This window comes from Nymphalis io, chromosome 10 (assembly GCF_905147045.1).
Source record: "Nymphalis io chromosome 10, ilAglIoxx1.1, whole genome shotgun sequence".
In the NCBI taxonomy this organism is placed as follows: Eukaryota; Metazoa; Arthropoda; class Insecta; order Lepidoptera; family Nymphalidae; genus Nymphalis; species Nymphalis io.
Window position 1 is genome coordinate 6,576,988 of NC_065897.1, and position 15,892 is coordinate 6,592,879.

Sequence of the window (15,892 nt, forward strand, 5' to 3'; positions counted from 1 at the left end):
TACCCCTACTAATCCAATTGACATGAAAGTCTCACGTTAAAGCTTTAGAACAGGCCGTTTCCTCTTATGTTTTGTATCAAGAAAATAATCTAACAAATAGAATCATCGTTTTATGCTTATTTGAACATACTTAGGTACTGTCCCTTTTACCGCCGCAGCAATGTCTGGATTTTGCATAAGTCTCAAAGAGTTTTTAGTACCTGATATTGTATTCTGATTTCCGAGCGATTCTATGACGCAAAAGGTTTATATTTAAATTGACTGGCAAATGAAATGCCTGGTGGTATGATATAATGATAAGGACATTAGCGCTGAAGATTGACTAACCAATCCTTAGAACGCCAATGCGCCATCATACTTGGGAACTAAGATGTTATGTCGCTTATGCCTGCAGTTAGACTGATGAATTCACACTTTAAATCGGAAGTCGGAAGTCGGAAGACAAAAATACTAAGTATTGCTGCTTGACGGTAGAATATACGATGAGTGGGTGAATGGTATTGAGACCGGCATGCAAATTTGTAGGGGACAAACAATTAAAATATGACTTACTACTACGTAAAATATAATACCTACTTGTATAGATTATGTCGGTATTTATGTCGGATTATGTTGGTTAAAAATATAAATATAGTTACAGTACTAACACCAATTCGCGCGACTAATTGACGCTTCTTGCAGGTAACCGGGGTAACTCACAAAATACTATTAACATTAAACTAAAAGTTACTAAGATTTATAAGAAAACCCCATTTTATGAAATATCTTTAAAATACTTACATTCCAATGTATAACATTATGTAACAGGATTACTGTTACTATACAAATGGTTTTCTCTTTTAAGTCTTATTAACTGTTAGTTTACTGTCATTAGTGGGTTAGAACATTAGTGCACAATACGGTCCGAATACAAATTTATAAGGTAAAATTTGCTTATGTTTTCAGTTTCACACAACAACTTCTCATTCGATTGATATGGAACTTTCATATTATTGTAATTTATAGTTTGTGGACAGACATAGGTATAGTCTATGTCTTATGTTATTTTGGTAATATGTTGCATATTTTTTGAGATATAGCAGACTACCGGTCGTTGACCAAGGCGAAATTAGGGCGGCTCTAGAACAGCTTAAAAACAACAAAGCTCCGGGAGATGACGGAATCACAACAGAGTTGCTTAAGGCAGGCGGGACTCCGGTCCTGAAAGAGCTAGCAAGCCTCTTTAATTCCGTCATCCAACATGGCAAGACCCCGGAAACGTGGAGCGGGAGTGAGGTGGTACTGTTTTTCAAGAAAGGTGATAAATCCCTCTTGAAAAACTACAGACCAATCTCCCTCCTGAGTCACGTGTATAAGCTGTTCTCAAGAGTCGTCACGAACCGTCTCGCCAGACGACTTGACGAGTTCCAGCCCCCAGAGCAAGCCGGCTTTCGATCAGGCTACAGCACAGTGGACCACATCCATATTGTTCGGCAGATTGTACAGAAGACCGAAGAGTACAATCAGCCGCTGTGTATGGCATTTGTGGACTACGAGAAAACCTTTGACTCCATCGAAACTATTGCAGTTTGGCAGTGCTCGACTCATTGCAGAGATGTCATATCGATTGGAGATATATCGAGGTACTGAGATGTCTGTACAACGCCGCTACAATGACTGTCCACATCCAGGACTGTAAGACGAAGGCGATCCAACTGCGCAGAGGGGTGAGACAGGGGGATGTAATATCCCCGAAACTGTTCACCAACGCGTTGGAATACGTTTTGAAGACGCTGGATTGGACTGGGTATGGAATCAATGTAAACGGCGAGTACATCTCACACTTTCGATTTGCCGACGATATCGTCATCATAGCAGAGTCGCTGGAACAACTCACCGAAATGCTGCGTAGCCTAGGCGAGTCTTCCCGGTGTGTCGGTCTCGGTATAAACTTGGACAAGACCAAGGTCATGTTCAATAGGCATGTAGTGCCGGGACCGATATACATCGAGGGGAAACCTCTCGAAGTTGTTAGTGAATATACCTACCTAGGACAGATAATACAAGTCGGTAGGAACAACTTCGAGAAGGAAGCTGATCGAAGAATTCGCTTGGGATGGGCAGCATTTGGCAACCTTCGTCAAGTCCTCAAGTCGTCTATACCGCAATGTTTGAAGACGAAACTCTTCAACCAATGCGTCTTACCTGCCGTGACATACGGTGCCGAAACCTGGACACTAACTGCGGGACTAGTCCACAAATTCAAAGTCGCTCAGCGTGCTATGAAGCGAGCTATGCTCGGAGTATCTTTGAAGGATAAGATCAGAAATGAGATTATCCGGAAAAGAACCGGAGTCACCGACATAGCTTGCAAAATTAGCAGTAGTAGCTGAAAGCAGTAGCAGCAGTAGTAGCTGAAGTGGCAGTGGGCTGGTCACGTATGTCGTAGGACCGATGGCCGTTGGAGCAGACGAGTCCTAGAGTGGAGACCGCGAATCGGCAAGCGCAGCGTAGGGCGCCCTCCAGCCAGGTGGACCGACGACCTTGAGAAGGTGGCGGGCACCAACTGGATGCAGAAGGCGGAGGACAGGGAGCTTTGGCGCACCTTGGGAGAGGCCTATGTTCAGCAGTGGACAACGATTGGCTGTTGATTGATTGATTGATTGATAGCAGAATACGTTGACGCAATCAGAGAAAAAAAATGTCGGCCAAAGTGATTTCGAAGCCAACGGGCAACGCTATCAAAACTATAACAGATAACAAAAACTTTATATAAGGGATTTGTAGGTCACCAAAATGTCTACACAAAAGCCGGTAACGTTTCCTTAAAAAAACGTACGACTCTAGACAATTTACATTAAGCCACCAACGGAACCAACAAACTAAACCAAATATAATATTCCGACTTTCATTGTTATTATCATTAATATTATTAGGTCATTAATTAATGTATGTGAATGTGTAAAATGTATTATATATTATATTATTAGTGTATTTTTTATTTTTATTTGAAATTATCTCTCAAACTGAGATACAACAAAAAATTTAGGGGTTCTTAATCGATATTTAGGGGTATTTTAAATTGGTCCTAGGGGGAATATTCTGTAGGAGTTAGCATCACTGCGTTTGGATGCCTTGGATGGATGGTTAGCGGTAGTGTGTACCGGACAGGCAAGCTGTGCACGCAAATATGGCTGACGTGGACGTTGAAGTTGTGTTGGCTATTACATTTGGCTTGACATGTTTTTATTTAAAACATAAATAAAATGAGTGAAACAGTCATGGTTGAAACGCGGTCGCACCCGTTTGGTGCGAGGTCTTGAACGACACTGAATATTATACAAGCGCCAAAGTGTAAATAAGTTGCAAGCTTCTTTTGATCTGCGTTCAAAAACCGACACTCGCCCGGATCGGCATTTAAAAGATGAAATGGCGACAATTTGTTACTCATCACTTATCAACTGCTAGATCGATACTGTTGTAGAATATGTCCTTTCTGAATTATATAAATTAAAAAGATATTAATAACCAAATATGTTGATAAATCCGCGTTGGAGCAGCGTGGTGGAATTAGCTCCTAACCTTCTCAACCGTGAGGGTTTAGCCCAGCAGTAGGCAAAGGCCATTTACAGAATGTTTCTTTACTTTTTTTTTCTAAATAGTGCTAGGGCAGGATAATTATTTTTCTGATATTACACCTAACCAAAAGGTCCTATCGTAAATGCGTCTTGAAGGTTAGGGGATATCAATTAAAAATAATAAAATTCAATTCACACTGAGGTCTCTCTTCTTCCCTATGTAATGACTTGTATACTTTTTAATGATTATGTAAATACTACTTTTTTGCTTGGATAAAAAAGATGTGTTTGTTGACTAATATTTATTTTAAATTTTATTTCTAATTATTCGAATTAAACTAAAATGTTTCTTCGATCAGGAAACTTTGGACACACTTATTGTACTTTTCTGGTAACATTTCAGTCAATTCTTTTCTTGTTAACCAATTGGGTTTTGACTTCTTATCGATTTCACCGGATTGATAATTTGCATAGTAGAAAAACACCTGAAAATAGAGATTCAATGTATAAACATCAAAACAATATGAACTAAATCTTTGAAACATAGATTACAAAAATAAAAGAAAATTGCAAATAGGATTCTAACACTAATTTTTAAATATAATTAAAGTATCTTACCTTGGCACCAATTTTGCCATTTACTTCTGAAGGATATTTATATTTATAGTAACCGCTAGGAGCATTTGATAAAAATTTTACTTTTATATCAGAACCACAGTTTTCTAAAAGCGTTCGTTCAGCTGTCTGAAAAAAAAATTGTTGTGTCATATATTATATATATATATATATGTATATATGTATATGTATATATATATATATTATCAACAAAATTTTATATATATCTCTCTACCTTACACTTTTTTGTATATACATAAAAAGTTTTAATATGTATCATGCAGTTTTCATCTTCGAGCTATTTGAAAGTAATTAAAATAAGTGTATAATTAGATTTGACATATAGGTTTTTAAAAACACCATGATCTAATAATCTACCTGTCTTAAAGTCTCTCCTTCTGTCCATACTCCGTGAGGTAGAATAGTTTTGATATCATTTCCTAATTTAACTTGAGTGACAAGCACCAGATGCCTTTGAAGAAATCTATTGTGAGTACTTCTATCACCTTTTTTATCTGCTTCTGTAAAAATAATTAAAAAAATAAATAAAGTTTATGACTCTTTGTCTAAAGTCTATCCCTATCACAGGAGAAGTAAAGAGAAATAAACAACATTAGAATTAAACTACCACAATATCATTGATCAAGAACTTAAATAATATTTTTGATTTGCAAAAAATTGGCATTTTTAATGTCAGAAAAGATGTTTTCAGGATTCAAGAAGGAAAATTAAAGCAATAATAACAAAATAACATCATGCATACTATTTATTTAGCAAAGTTATTAGCGAATCAAATGGAATATGTCAATTTAAGGTTTGTTTATATGGACTCATTTTCAGTTTCATAATAGTAAGTATTGATTAGTATTCATCAATTTTCTCATTGTGACCATTACATATATTATGGTAGACTCTTGGCACTCTTGAATGCTCTCTATTATATATATTATTATTAATCAGAATCTTATATCAGCCGAGCCATGTATACCAACAACCCGCATTAGAACAGCATTCTGTAATAAACTCCAAAACTTCTCCTCAAAAAAGGACAGGAGGCCTTAGGAGGCGCAGCAGTGAGACATTCACAGGCTGTTACTCTTATATCAACACATATTCATATTAACAATAAACTAAAATAATAACATAACAAGGAAATTCAGAATAAAAAAAGGAAACATCATTACAAGATAATGAGATTGATTAAATGAAACACAAAAACAAAGTGAATTATATGAAGACTGGTGAAGATTTATCAATACCTGTCTCAATATCACCAAATTTGAAACTATCAAATTCTTCTTTGGATGCATCTTCAAAATCCTGAGCTGTTATTTTACTGACAATATCCATATCAACATCAGCTGATTCATTTTTAAGCAGTTCTGCTTGAACTCTGAAATTGTGTTTTTGTGAAATTTCTTTTATTTAATCTTAAAATATTATTAATATTTTTATTAACTTACTTATCATTCTCTTTTCTAAGTTCGTGGTTAGATTTGAGACTTTTTTCAATTTCAAGTGTCCCCAGCATATTTTTGAACTTCTTTTGAATATCATTAAGTGGTGGGGTAACTACTGGGAGCCTTTCGACACATACTCCAGTTACTAAATCCCATGATGACTTATCTGCGAAGAACATTCAGGTATATTTTGATATTAATTTTTTAGCTTCTACACATAAAATATATAAATTACCTCGAATCAATATCCTATGACTTAAACTGATTTCCGAAAAAATCAATTTTCTTAAAAACATTTTTATCATTCGAAGCTCACTCAATTTATTATGTCCAACTTAACCTATCTATCTAATATTTATTTAAAAAAGGGGAAAAATCAAGAAATAGAATGACATTGACATTTGACAGATTCAAGAGTTGCTATAATTAACGTAACATGTAGATAGTAGAATAATAATAAGTTGATTATTATAACAATTATAACTAGGTAATCTGTACACCCATCCTAACTTATTACAAATATTATAAATGCGAAAGTGAGTTAGTTTATTTGCTGATTGGTTACGCTTATATATATATTAATTATCGTATATTATTATATATTATCATATACTCAACCGATGTAAAAAAAGATAGAATTGTCTGGGGGGTGAAGAAATTCATGATTAAAAATTACGTTTAATATTTATAATATTAAGTGCCTTGAATGCCTTGTTGCTCTAAAAGTTACATGTAAGGCCACAGACCCAGAGGTCCTGGGTTCAAATCCCAAGTCGGGTCAGAAAAAGTAACTGTATTATCTGTCTAAAATTTACAGCAGCAAGTCTGGATTTTAGAAGTGTGTACACTTCCGTTACTCGGAAAGCACGTAGAGCTGTTGGTTCTACGCCTGAACCTTTTCCGGTCGCGTCGGATTGTCGCCCCATTGGGTTCTGTGAATAAGGGACTATAGAGCGCACCTGTGTTTACGCACACACTTGTGCACTATAATATACCCTGCGCAATTAACTAATCTCTCTTAAGATTGGCCGCCGTGGCCGAAATCGGTCTGGAGGACATTATTATTATTAAGTGTAAAAATAAAAAAGTATTTTTTTTCTTCATTAATCTTCTCACCTTTCACTATTACAAACGCAAAAACGTCTCCAAGTTGATTTTTTTCTGTAATAGATTGGATGAATGTATTTTTGTAATGGCTAACTAAAAAACTACTGTCCATAAAAAAATTACCAGTGGACCACTTTAAGCTACCAGAATTTGCAACGCGACTTGGAGATGATTAATTTAGTATATAACATTTTTATAAATTTATTATATGTAGCTGCGCTTCACAGTTTTAGTTAATGTAAAAGTGAAATGCCCTTTTCGAATTTGTGTAAGCTCTTGAAAAAATGTTTTCTCGCAATAATTTATAAAAAAAACCTTTTGAATTACGTTATCTTATTTGAAAATTATAATTTTAATCGATTAAAACTATGATTAGTGTATAATAATCGAATTATTTTTAGAACACTCTCAATCTGGCAACATCTTACGATCTTTTCCGGCTCTCTGTGTCACTGAAAGTAAGCTATTTCTATAATATGAAAGAAAAAATCTAAAAGAATCTTTATAAAGTTATAATAATTTTCGTGTTGTGATGCAGATTCTAGTTAAACAATATACCGTACAAAAGTTTTGGGGAATATTTCTATGTTTTGTTATAAAAACAATATTTTCCAATGACAAATTCCGATAGGTTATGTTGATCTATGTTTTATATTTTTAGGCCTCAACATGAAGCAAATCGTAGCTAACCAAAAAGTGAAAATCCCTGAGGGGTTGACTGTTCATGTGAAATCAAGACTAGTGACAGTGAAAGGTCCCCGAGGAGTGCTGAAACGAAACTTTAAACATTTAGCTGTGGACATTCGCATGGTAAACCCTCGGTTATTGAAAGTGGAAAAATGGTTTGGATCCAAGAAAGAACTTGCTGCAGTAAGAACTGTATGTTCCCACGTTGAGAACATGATTAAAGGTACGTTGTATACAATTTGTTTTTAATTTGGCTTAAAATGTTAATATTCCTTCAATTTAGTCAACAATATGTAAAAGCATAATTTTACCAATCAAGTCTATTTTAAATTATTTCCTATTCCTTTAAAGATCTAAATAGGTTACTTTGTTATTTATAATTAGTTAATTACTAGTAACTGATCTGTAATAGTGGAATAAGAATATGATACTTGTTTAACCAACCACTTTATAATGAATGCATTAATTTTTACCACCATAGACTAAAATGAGAATGTCTCTATGCAGGTGTCACTAAGGGATTCCAGTACAAAATGCGTGCTGTATATGCCCATTTCCCCATTAACTGTGTCACCACTGAAGGCAATTCAGTTATTGAAATCCGTAACTTCCTTGGAGAGAAGTACATCAGAAGGGTAAAGATGGCCCCAGGTGTTACTGTTGTCAACTCTCCAAAACAGAAGGATGAGCTTATCATTGAAGGTAATTCACTCGAAGATGTCTCTAGCTCAGCAGCACTCATTCAACAATCCACAACTGTCAAAAATAAGGACATCAGAAAGTTCTTAGACGGTCTTTACGTGTCTGAGAAAACTACTGTTGTATTGGATGAGATATAAGATCATTAAAGTTTTAAGCTGAATTAAATCTTTTATTTACAACTTAATTTAACTTTAATAATAGTCTCCTGTAAAGTTAAAAGTAAAATTAAAGAGTTGATAATTCAAATTTATACAATATCTGTAGTTTGATGTTAAAAGATTGCATTGGTTTATTTATTTAAATTATATATGCAAATGAAATATTGGTTGTACTTTTTTTGTCTTCATTTGTGAAGATAAGGTTATTTAAAAATGATTCTCTTAGTTACTTCTCTTATCCTAATTAAAGTAAACAAATCATTTTTGTACAATAAAAATAAAGTAATTGCTTAGTGGCTAAACAAAAATATTTCTGTTACATAATAATACCTTTCAAATAATGGGCTAAAAGAATCATAACAAAATATTTAAATATAAAATTTAAGACCTCCGAATGATCTTAATCTGTACTGTTATTCTTACTACAGCAAATACATCTCTATTTTTATCAAGCCCCGAATATGAGTCAGCTTGCAACATTTACAAAAGTCCCAGCCTGTAAATGTATTACTGCTCGGTAAATTAACGTAAATGCTGCTTAAGGTAAATGGATAAGGTGAGGGCTAATTTAACCATGCTCCTTCAAAGCATGCAGGTTTCCTTCAATGCTTAGTACAAGAAAAATTATAAACAAATTACATTAAAACAATGCTTGCCTGGGTTTAAGATTCAAGTGTCCAATGATGCCTTGGGGCCATTTCCGGCCTGCATGGTTATTACTTATTCCAACCACTAGAGGAGTAAAAGACAAATTAACAATGAATGCAAATCATTGGTCAAGATTTTGGATAATCTATGATATTCACTATGGGTTTTTAATGTCCGTGAATTTGTAATCAGAACTTGGAAAGTAGAATAGTTTTGGATTATAAATAAAGATAAATTAATCAAGAATTTGGAATTCGTTTGGAATAGGGTATACAATAAAACATTGAATTTTTCTGTCAACAAAATCGGTAGCAGCCCAGTGTCAAAATTTGTAATACACTTGCCTCGGTAAGCTAGTAAAGCTGGTCCAGCACCTGAAGTATCTGTGTTGCTGGTTGCAATAAGAGAGTACTATTTTGGCTGTTTGCACACACTAGTTCATTATAAAATCTATGCAATTAGCTCAGATCCATTTAAGATCGTAAACTTGACTTGTCTGTTCCGTCAGTTCGCTTGAAAACTCAATTTCAGTGTTATGTACTTTGACAAAGTAACATACCAGACCAGACTTCCCGTTCTCATAGCGCGCGAACTATACATACGCAAGTGCCATTTCTTAATTTGTTTTAATAGAATTTGTTATGCATTTTATAATCTTTTTACTTAGGTACTTTAATTTTGTGATTTTATAATTGTATTAAAACAAAATATCGCATTTAGGCATTAATTAATGTAATAAAAAAATGATATAGTCGCATTGATGAGTATGTTTAACCGCAATGTGTAATAAGTAACCGCACATGTTTTGAACATAAGTTATTGCCTCGCCGCTACTTAGGTACTTTCAAAAAATATAAATGACTGTTTAGACATGCCATCTTTAATCTCCATTTCAAAAGTTTTCACTACCTATATGAGTTGTCACATTTCACTAGGCTAAAATGAATAATAGTTTTACAAACTCCTCAGTTTACATTTTATTACCTAAGCTTTAATTATTTCTTTTAAAATATACGATTGTTTACCGGGTTCACGTACCAGTGAGGATTGTCAAAATTACTTAGTTACTAGAATTTTATTATGTTATTTGTAAATGTATTGTATAGTGTTTAGCTATTGAACACTGGACACAATAAAATTGTTTAATGTTAGGTTTAAATAAACTCGTAAAAAATACGGTATACTTATTTAAAAAAAAAAAAATCTACAAATAATTTCATTATTTGATGGAGATCCGACAAGAAGCTATATATTTTTTTTATTATTTAATAGGATACAATTATGTATTTTATTATTATTTATCGTGTTCGCTAATGTACTACTTAATTGTATCCAGTTTTAAGAAAAAAAATTATAGATAGGTTTACCAACCCTATAAGCTTGTCGCTCATTATCGTAGCTTAAATAGCTACGATTTGAAACAGAGTCCTGAAGCATATGGTCGAAATACGTTTCAGTATAGGTACACGGCAGTGCAAGTGGAAACCATTACAATCTATTTACTCTTAACTACTCTATTTATCTTTATTATTGACGATAGTATCATTAGCGTAGCACAGGTTACTAGCACTCTGTGTGAATCCTAAATTTGCCGCTCTCTTATTTTTGCCTTTGATTACAAAAAAATAAAGCAAAAAGAGTACCAATATTGAATAACACTGACCTTAAAATGACATTTTCTGACATAAGGTATAAAAAATCATTGATCATAATATTGCATATTATTGGTAAGCAAACCAGTTTTTTACCGCCACCTATGAAATGGTGCGGACCGCACCCTCTATCCGTCCGTCATGTAATAAAGTAGAAATTATTTAGTACTTGATAAATATATGTAAATGTATATAACAAAATAATTTCAAAATTTATAATACACTTGCCAAATTATCAAGTACTATATATCCATGTGATATTGAAAAGGAATATATTAGGGCAGAAAAAAACACTGATTGAATTTTCAACGTAAATAATTTTATTCAAACTAGTCTATTGAACATCACTAACTGATAAACATTGTACATCTGCAAATATGGATTTTTATAATGTTTCAGTTAGATAGGTGTTAAAACATTATTAATACTTACAATTTATTAATATACACAAATTTAACACATTCCATTAATTTAATAGAATACCTACTTAGCACAATAAAATAAATAACCATTAAAACAAATTATACTCATTTGTTAATAAATCAGTGTAAAAACTTAATTATAACTTGACAGGTATACACAATGATTAAGAATTTATATTCAAAATAATATTTTCAATTGACTTTCATAATTTATTGTTGTAACTTGTATGTCTTACATACTGATTAAAAATGTTTATTTATTTACAAAGATCTTGTAATAAATTACAATGACGAAGACACATTCATACACTTGTTAAGTAGTTATTTGTCAATTTTCCATGCAAAAAATTGCTGAATATCTTTGGTAGTATGAAAGTACGCACAAAACAATGATTGTCATATAAGTAAAAGGGAATAGTTTGTTGCGATTACATTGAGTAATAATCAATCATAATTTGTCATGCAAAAAATATTATCTAAATCGCGTTAACATGGCATTATAATAAAGTAAAAATAATAATAAACTATAATTTAAGTACAAGCGATAGTAATCAATTGTAATATTTTTTAAAATACTCATTGCACTTACAGTATTATTTCATCAATAAACGAGTTCGGTGTTCAAAGATTATCTTAAGTAGAAAGTGCTCGCGTACATAGCCATATTTGCAGATGGGCATACTATAGTTAAATAAAATTCTCAGTAAATAAATGTCATACATTATTGGTGAGACATTTCACGCCGTATAACACAATTTCTTACTATAAAAATTATCAACAACTTCGCACCTCGTCTAAATAAGTGTTAAAGGGACTTCAGTATGCACAATGTCATGAGATTCAATGGCTACATTACAGATTGCTGCTTGAGCAAATAATTCTGGTTACTTCTTAGCCTAGCCATGCAGGACGCGTGAGGTGGGTTCGACTATAGTATCATAATAATCTTTATAACTAATATATATGTCATATTTTTCTTTTATCATCCAGTGCACAATTTATATCGATAATGATATTTTATTATCTGTGTACATAATAAAGATATTATATATTATTTGATAATGGCGAAAATTCACAATTTACTCTAGCAATCTGAGTTAACAAATTAACATGAACAATATCATTTTTAATTTCTACAATATACAATTCATTTACATTAAATTGAAGCATATAATTTGTTTTGTCAATAAATATTTTTATTACACCATGCAAACATACTATTTGAAGAAATATAAACGCTAGATTAATGATTAGCACAATAAACACAAGCATAATATACTACAGTGAAAGCTTTGTTTTAAAAAACTGTTACCACTTTAAATAGCTGGAATCGTTTCGGACGATGTAATTTATGCTACGATTTTTATAGAAGGTCTACCCAGCGGTATTTATAAAGTTTAATTGTTAAATCAACAGATTTTTAAAAAACGTGACTATCTATAGCTCTTCGCTCCTAAGAAACGATATATTGCTTAGATGAGACGAGTATCATCCTCGGCTTTTATATTGCTTCACTCGTACCACGGTAAACAACCGACCACGAAGTTTGGGAGATTCTAAATTCATTGAACGTATTGCTTTTAACTAATCGATAATCTATATACCAAAGCGACGACGAACGAGTCGGTATCGGAACGTCGTCATTTTCTTTTTCATATAATTAATATATAAATTTATTAAAATCTCTTTATCATCGTACGCCTTAAGGAAAAGTCAAGTTTTGAAAGAAATAAATAAAGGATAATCTAAAGGTCCACACTTCTTCGGTCTAGTTTCTGTGCAATACCCTAAACGGTAAAGTAATTAGAGTCAAACAGTGCGTGTATGGCACGTGCCGGCTCACAGCGGGTCGCGGCGCGGCACCCACACGGCGGGCCCGCTCTCCGCAGTGATGACCGCCTTCACCTTCGCGTATATCTCCTCCGGCGTGTCGCCCGTCACCACCGCTGAAACAGGCCGTACGTTAATATCGCTCTCACCGATTATTTTCGCATATGTATTTAATATGATATATATATAATGATAAAATGCTTTACCAGTAAAATATTCGGCGAACTCTTGCTCCATTTTTAGAGCACGTTCGTACGTTTTCTTCGCTTGATCTTCGGTCATTCGCTTCGTCATTTCCCTACAATGTAAAAAATATATTTGAATAATTATTTATAACATATTTTCATTTACAATGATCACTATTATGAAGGTTCAACTTACATTATAGACTCTACACTCTTTGGTTTAATAAATATGGCAATGGGATAGAGTTGCGCAACCTGTAACCTCTTAATAGCATTTCCGCTAACATCCAAAATGCAATGTTTGCCCTGAAAATAAAGCAAGTACTGTATTATTAAATTTTTTTTTAAGATATACCTTTGTTGACCTAAGGTTTTTTCGATCGCGTTCGAATCAAATTAATTGTTAAGGCAGATTTAATTTGACATACTTTCTCGGCCACTTCCCGTACGGAGGCCACGGAAGTTCCGTACAGGTTGTCGTTGTACTGTCCCGCCTCAATGAACAGGTGGTTCTGTATGTCGCGCTCCATCTGCTCGCGACTGCCCACGAAGTGGTAGTCGCGACCGTCTACTTCGTAGTCTCGTCGCGGCCGGGTCGTATCTGATGGTGAAAGATCATTTAATTAATAAAACATTGTTTGTATTGAACGCCATATATTACAAATTTGCATATACTTATACACTAATTGCTTCAACATATTTAGAATTTGGTAAGATTTGCTCGAATCCCTCAATTGCTAAATATGGTGAAAAGATTACTGTACAGTATTTGTTATACGCTTGTTGTATGCGGGATTCGGTGGATGAGGTGCGGCCTCATTAACAAATGATTGATACCTGATAATAATATATATATATATATATATATATATATATATATATATATATATATATATATATATATATATATATATATATATATATATAAAGTTGCATTTTCTGGAACATTAGCATAATTATATATTATTATTAAATAAATACACGTTACTCACGAGGTACGCAGCTTCCAAACTTGTCAGGGAACTCCGATATAAGATCATCATTGATCCTGTCTTTGAGCGGACCCAAGATTATTACTGGTCTCGTGTAAGTAATAGTTAACTGTTGAACTGTTTCGTACGACAAAACGGCTTCGTCCTGACCTGAAAAATGATACAAGTAATATAAAACCTCTTTTTTAACATTATTTATTTTGACGACTACTGCAGTATTACTGAAAGTTTTTTGCTATATTATTAACAATTTACCTTTTGATTGTATGGATGTGGATTAGAATTTTAATTTGAGCATATATTTAAAGCCACTAACCTATTCAAATAAGAACTCTAGCAAAATTTTTTTACATTTATACAATTTCAATGACAATTCGATTTTTTATTTTAATCTTTGAATTTATCGTGCGAACGTGCTCTATTATTAATTGCTATATAAAGTTACTAACGACATTATGTGCATAATTTATTATCAAACTAAATCAGACATTTTATTTCATAAATAATTTCAGTGCTAATACATAAAAGCAAAATAAAGTTGCAGTTTGATCATTATTCATAATGTCAAAGAAAAAAAAAAAAACGCACAAATAATGATTGAACTGCATGCCTTTTAACTTAGCAATTTTTTTTTTTAATTTCTATACTGTCTACGTTTACTATATTACAATATCAAATTCAATGAAACTAACTACGGATAATCTCCAGATACTCTATATAAACAACCAAAGTTCATACAAATCATATTTTGTATATTTTCTCCGATTTTTCACGTTCCTTACCTTTTCCGAGGTAATTTGATTTGTGTAGAAAAAAAATGTTTGACATTGATATAATATAATCATAACATAAAGACGAATCGGCGAATAAAAGACATGCTTCACAAAATGATGGCAACTAAATAAATCGTTTACGTATCGACCAGAATTAATAATTTATTCCATACAATGGTATGGGATGGTATAAACAAATATGAACTTATATATAAGTTATTCTTGTGTAGAACTTAAATTCATTAATTCTGGCTAAAACTTCCTGAATAGATAAGCACGTTTCACAGCATTGAACCATAATCTGAAACTAATAGACTAATAAAAATATTTATAGCGTATCTAAACATCAGAAGCGACACAAAATCTAAGTTCTGAAATAAACCAACACAATAAATCTGAAGATTTAATCTTAAGCCCGAATGATGTTTGTCGGTATGTCGATATATTATTATTGTTGTCATGCGCGTGACGTATGTATGTCCAAGGCAAAGCGCGTATACTCGTGCGAACATGCGCGGCGCCTCAAGCACCAAGTAGTGTGATAGAGGCGGCTCTAGTGTCCTCGTGTGCTTCCAGTGGCCCACTCTCCCTTCACAAGTTAATAATGACATATTAAACTGTTCACGCCGGCGACCCGTCGTTGAGACTAGAGAGCGCGACGTCACATCTATTTGTGAATAGTGAATAAAACTTTCGTGGATTCGATGGAAATATTCGTGTGCGAAGAGGCTATTAGATTCGTCGCGTTGTATGAATTAGAAAAAAAAAACTAAACATAAAAATATGACAAATAATATAAAAAAAATCGAGTGTTATTGAAATGAAAACTACATTTCTAATTGATGATCATAACCAGAATGCGGCAGAATGCGGGAGGTAAGGTATCGACTACGGCACTCGCAAGCTACGCCTCACTCCCAAAACTTACTCTCGTCCTCGAGATATATGAGCGTTATCTCCTCCATCATGGGAAGTTCCACTCGGTACAAGATTTCCCCTACACGTAGAAAAATTCACGTTACATACATATTGGAAAATATTCTGTACTTCGCAAAGAGTCCGTGTCGTGGAGAAGATAATTGTCGACTAACTTGATAATACATA

General features: G+C 33.3%; 3 protein-coding genes across 14 annotated transcripts in view; 1 reads left to right on the forward strand and 2 right to left on the reverse strand.

Annotated features, from left to right (window-relative positions):
• Positions 1-3,748: 3,748 nt before the first annotated feature.
• LOC126771047 (39S ribosomal protein L46, mitochondrial) lies at positions 3,749-6,019 on the reverse strand. The gene is made up of 6 exons (XM_050490721.1): positions 5,868-6,019; positions 5,636-5,798; positions 5,432-5,565; positions 4,551-4,693; positions 4,176-4,301; positions 3,749-4,042 (listed from the first exon to the last, which is right to left on the reverse strand). The coding sequence occupies exons 1-6, from the start codon at positions 5,935-5,937 to the stop codon at positions 3,896-3,898; spliced, it is 783 nt and encodes a 260-aa protein (XP_050346678.1). The 5' UTR covers positions 5,938-6,019; the 3' UTR covers positions 3,749-3,895.
• A 1,121-nt stretch (positions 6,020-7,140) lies between these two features.
• Positions 7,141-8,293, forward strand: LOC126771048 (60S ribosomal protein L9). Its single transcript, XM_050490722.1, has 3 exons — positions 7,141-7,197; positions 7,401-7,649; positions 7,934-8,293. The coding sequence occupies exons 2-3, from the start codon at positions 7,409-7,411 to the stop codon at positions 8,263-8,265; spliced, it is 573 nt and encodes a 190-aa protein (XP_050346679.1). The 5' UTR covers positions 7,141-7,197; positions 7,401-7,408; the 3' UTR covers positions 8,266-8,293.
• A 2,590-nt stretch (positions 8,294-10,883) lies between these two features.
• The window catches only part of LOC126771039 (disks large 1 tumor suppressor protein), a 34,737-nt gene continuing 29,728 nt past the window's right edge, over positions 10,884-15,892 (reverse strand). For 10 of the 12 annotated variants that reach the window (XM_050490697.1, XM_050490695.1, XM_050490696.1 and 7 more), the window contains 6 exons: positions 15,717-15,785; positions 14,016-14,165; positions 13,452-13,624; positions 13,220-13,329; positions 13,045-13,136; positions 10,884-12,954 (listed from right to left, as the gene is read on the reverse strand). In XM_050490697.1, the coding sequence (XP_050346654.1) occupies positions 12,848-12,954; positions 13,045-13,136; positions 13,220-13,329; positions 13,452-13,624; positions 14,016-14,165; positions 15,717-15,785 (701 nt within the window). In that variant the 3' untranslated portion in view covers positions 10,884-12,847. The remainder of the gene's footprint in view (positions 12,955-13,044; positions 13,137-13,219; positions 13,330-13,451; positions 13,625-14,015; positions 14,166-15,716; positions 15,786-15,892) is intronic. The other 2 variants (XM_050490698.1, XM_050490706.1) reach the window with 1 other exon arrangement.

Bases quoted from the DNA above. Each gene is read 5' to 3' on its own strand.
- LOC126771047 (XM_050490721.1), bottom strand. From the start codon at position 5,937: ATGATAAAAATGTTTTTAAGAAAATTGATTTTTTCGGAAATCAGTTTA. The intron at 4,302-4,550 runs GTAGATTATTAG...TTTTTTTTTCAG, and splicing joins AAGGAGAGACTTTAAGACAG to ACAGCTGAACGAACGCTTTT. The intron at 4,043-4,175 runs GTAAGATACTTT...CTCTATTTTCAG, and splicing joins ATGGCAAAATTGGTGCCAAG to GTGTTTTTCTACTATGCAAA.
- LOC126771048 (XM_050490722.1), top strand. From the start codon at position 7,409: ATGAAGCAAATCGTAGCTAACCAAAAAGTGAAAATCCCTGAGGGGTTG. The intron at 7,650-7,933 runs GTACGTTGTATA...GTCTCTATGCAG, and splicing joins CGTTGAGAACATGATTAAAG to GTGTCACTAAGGGATTCCAG.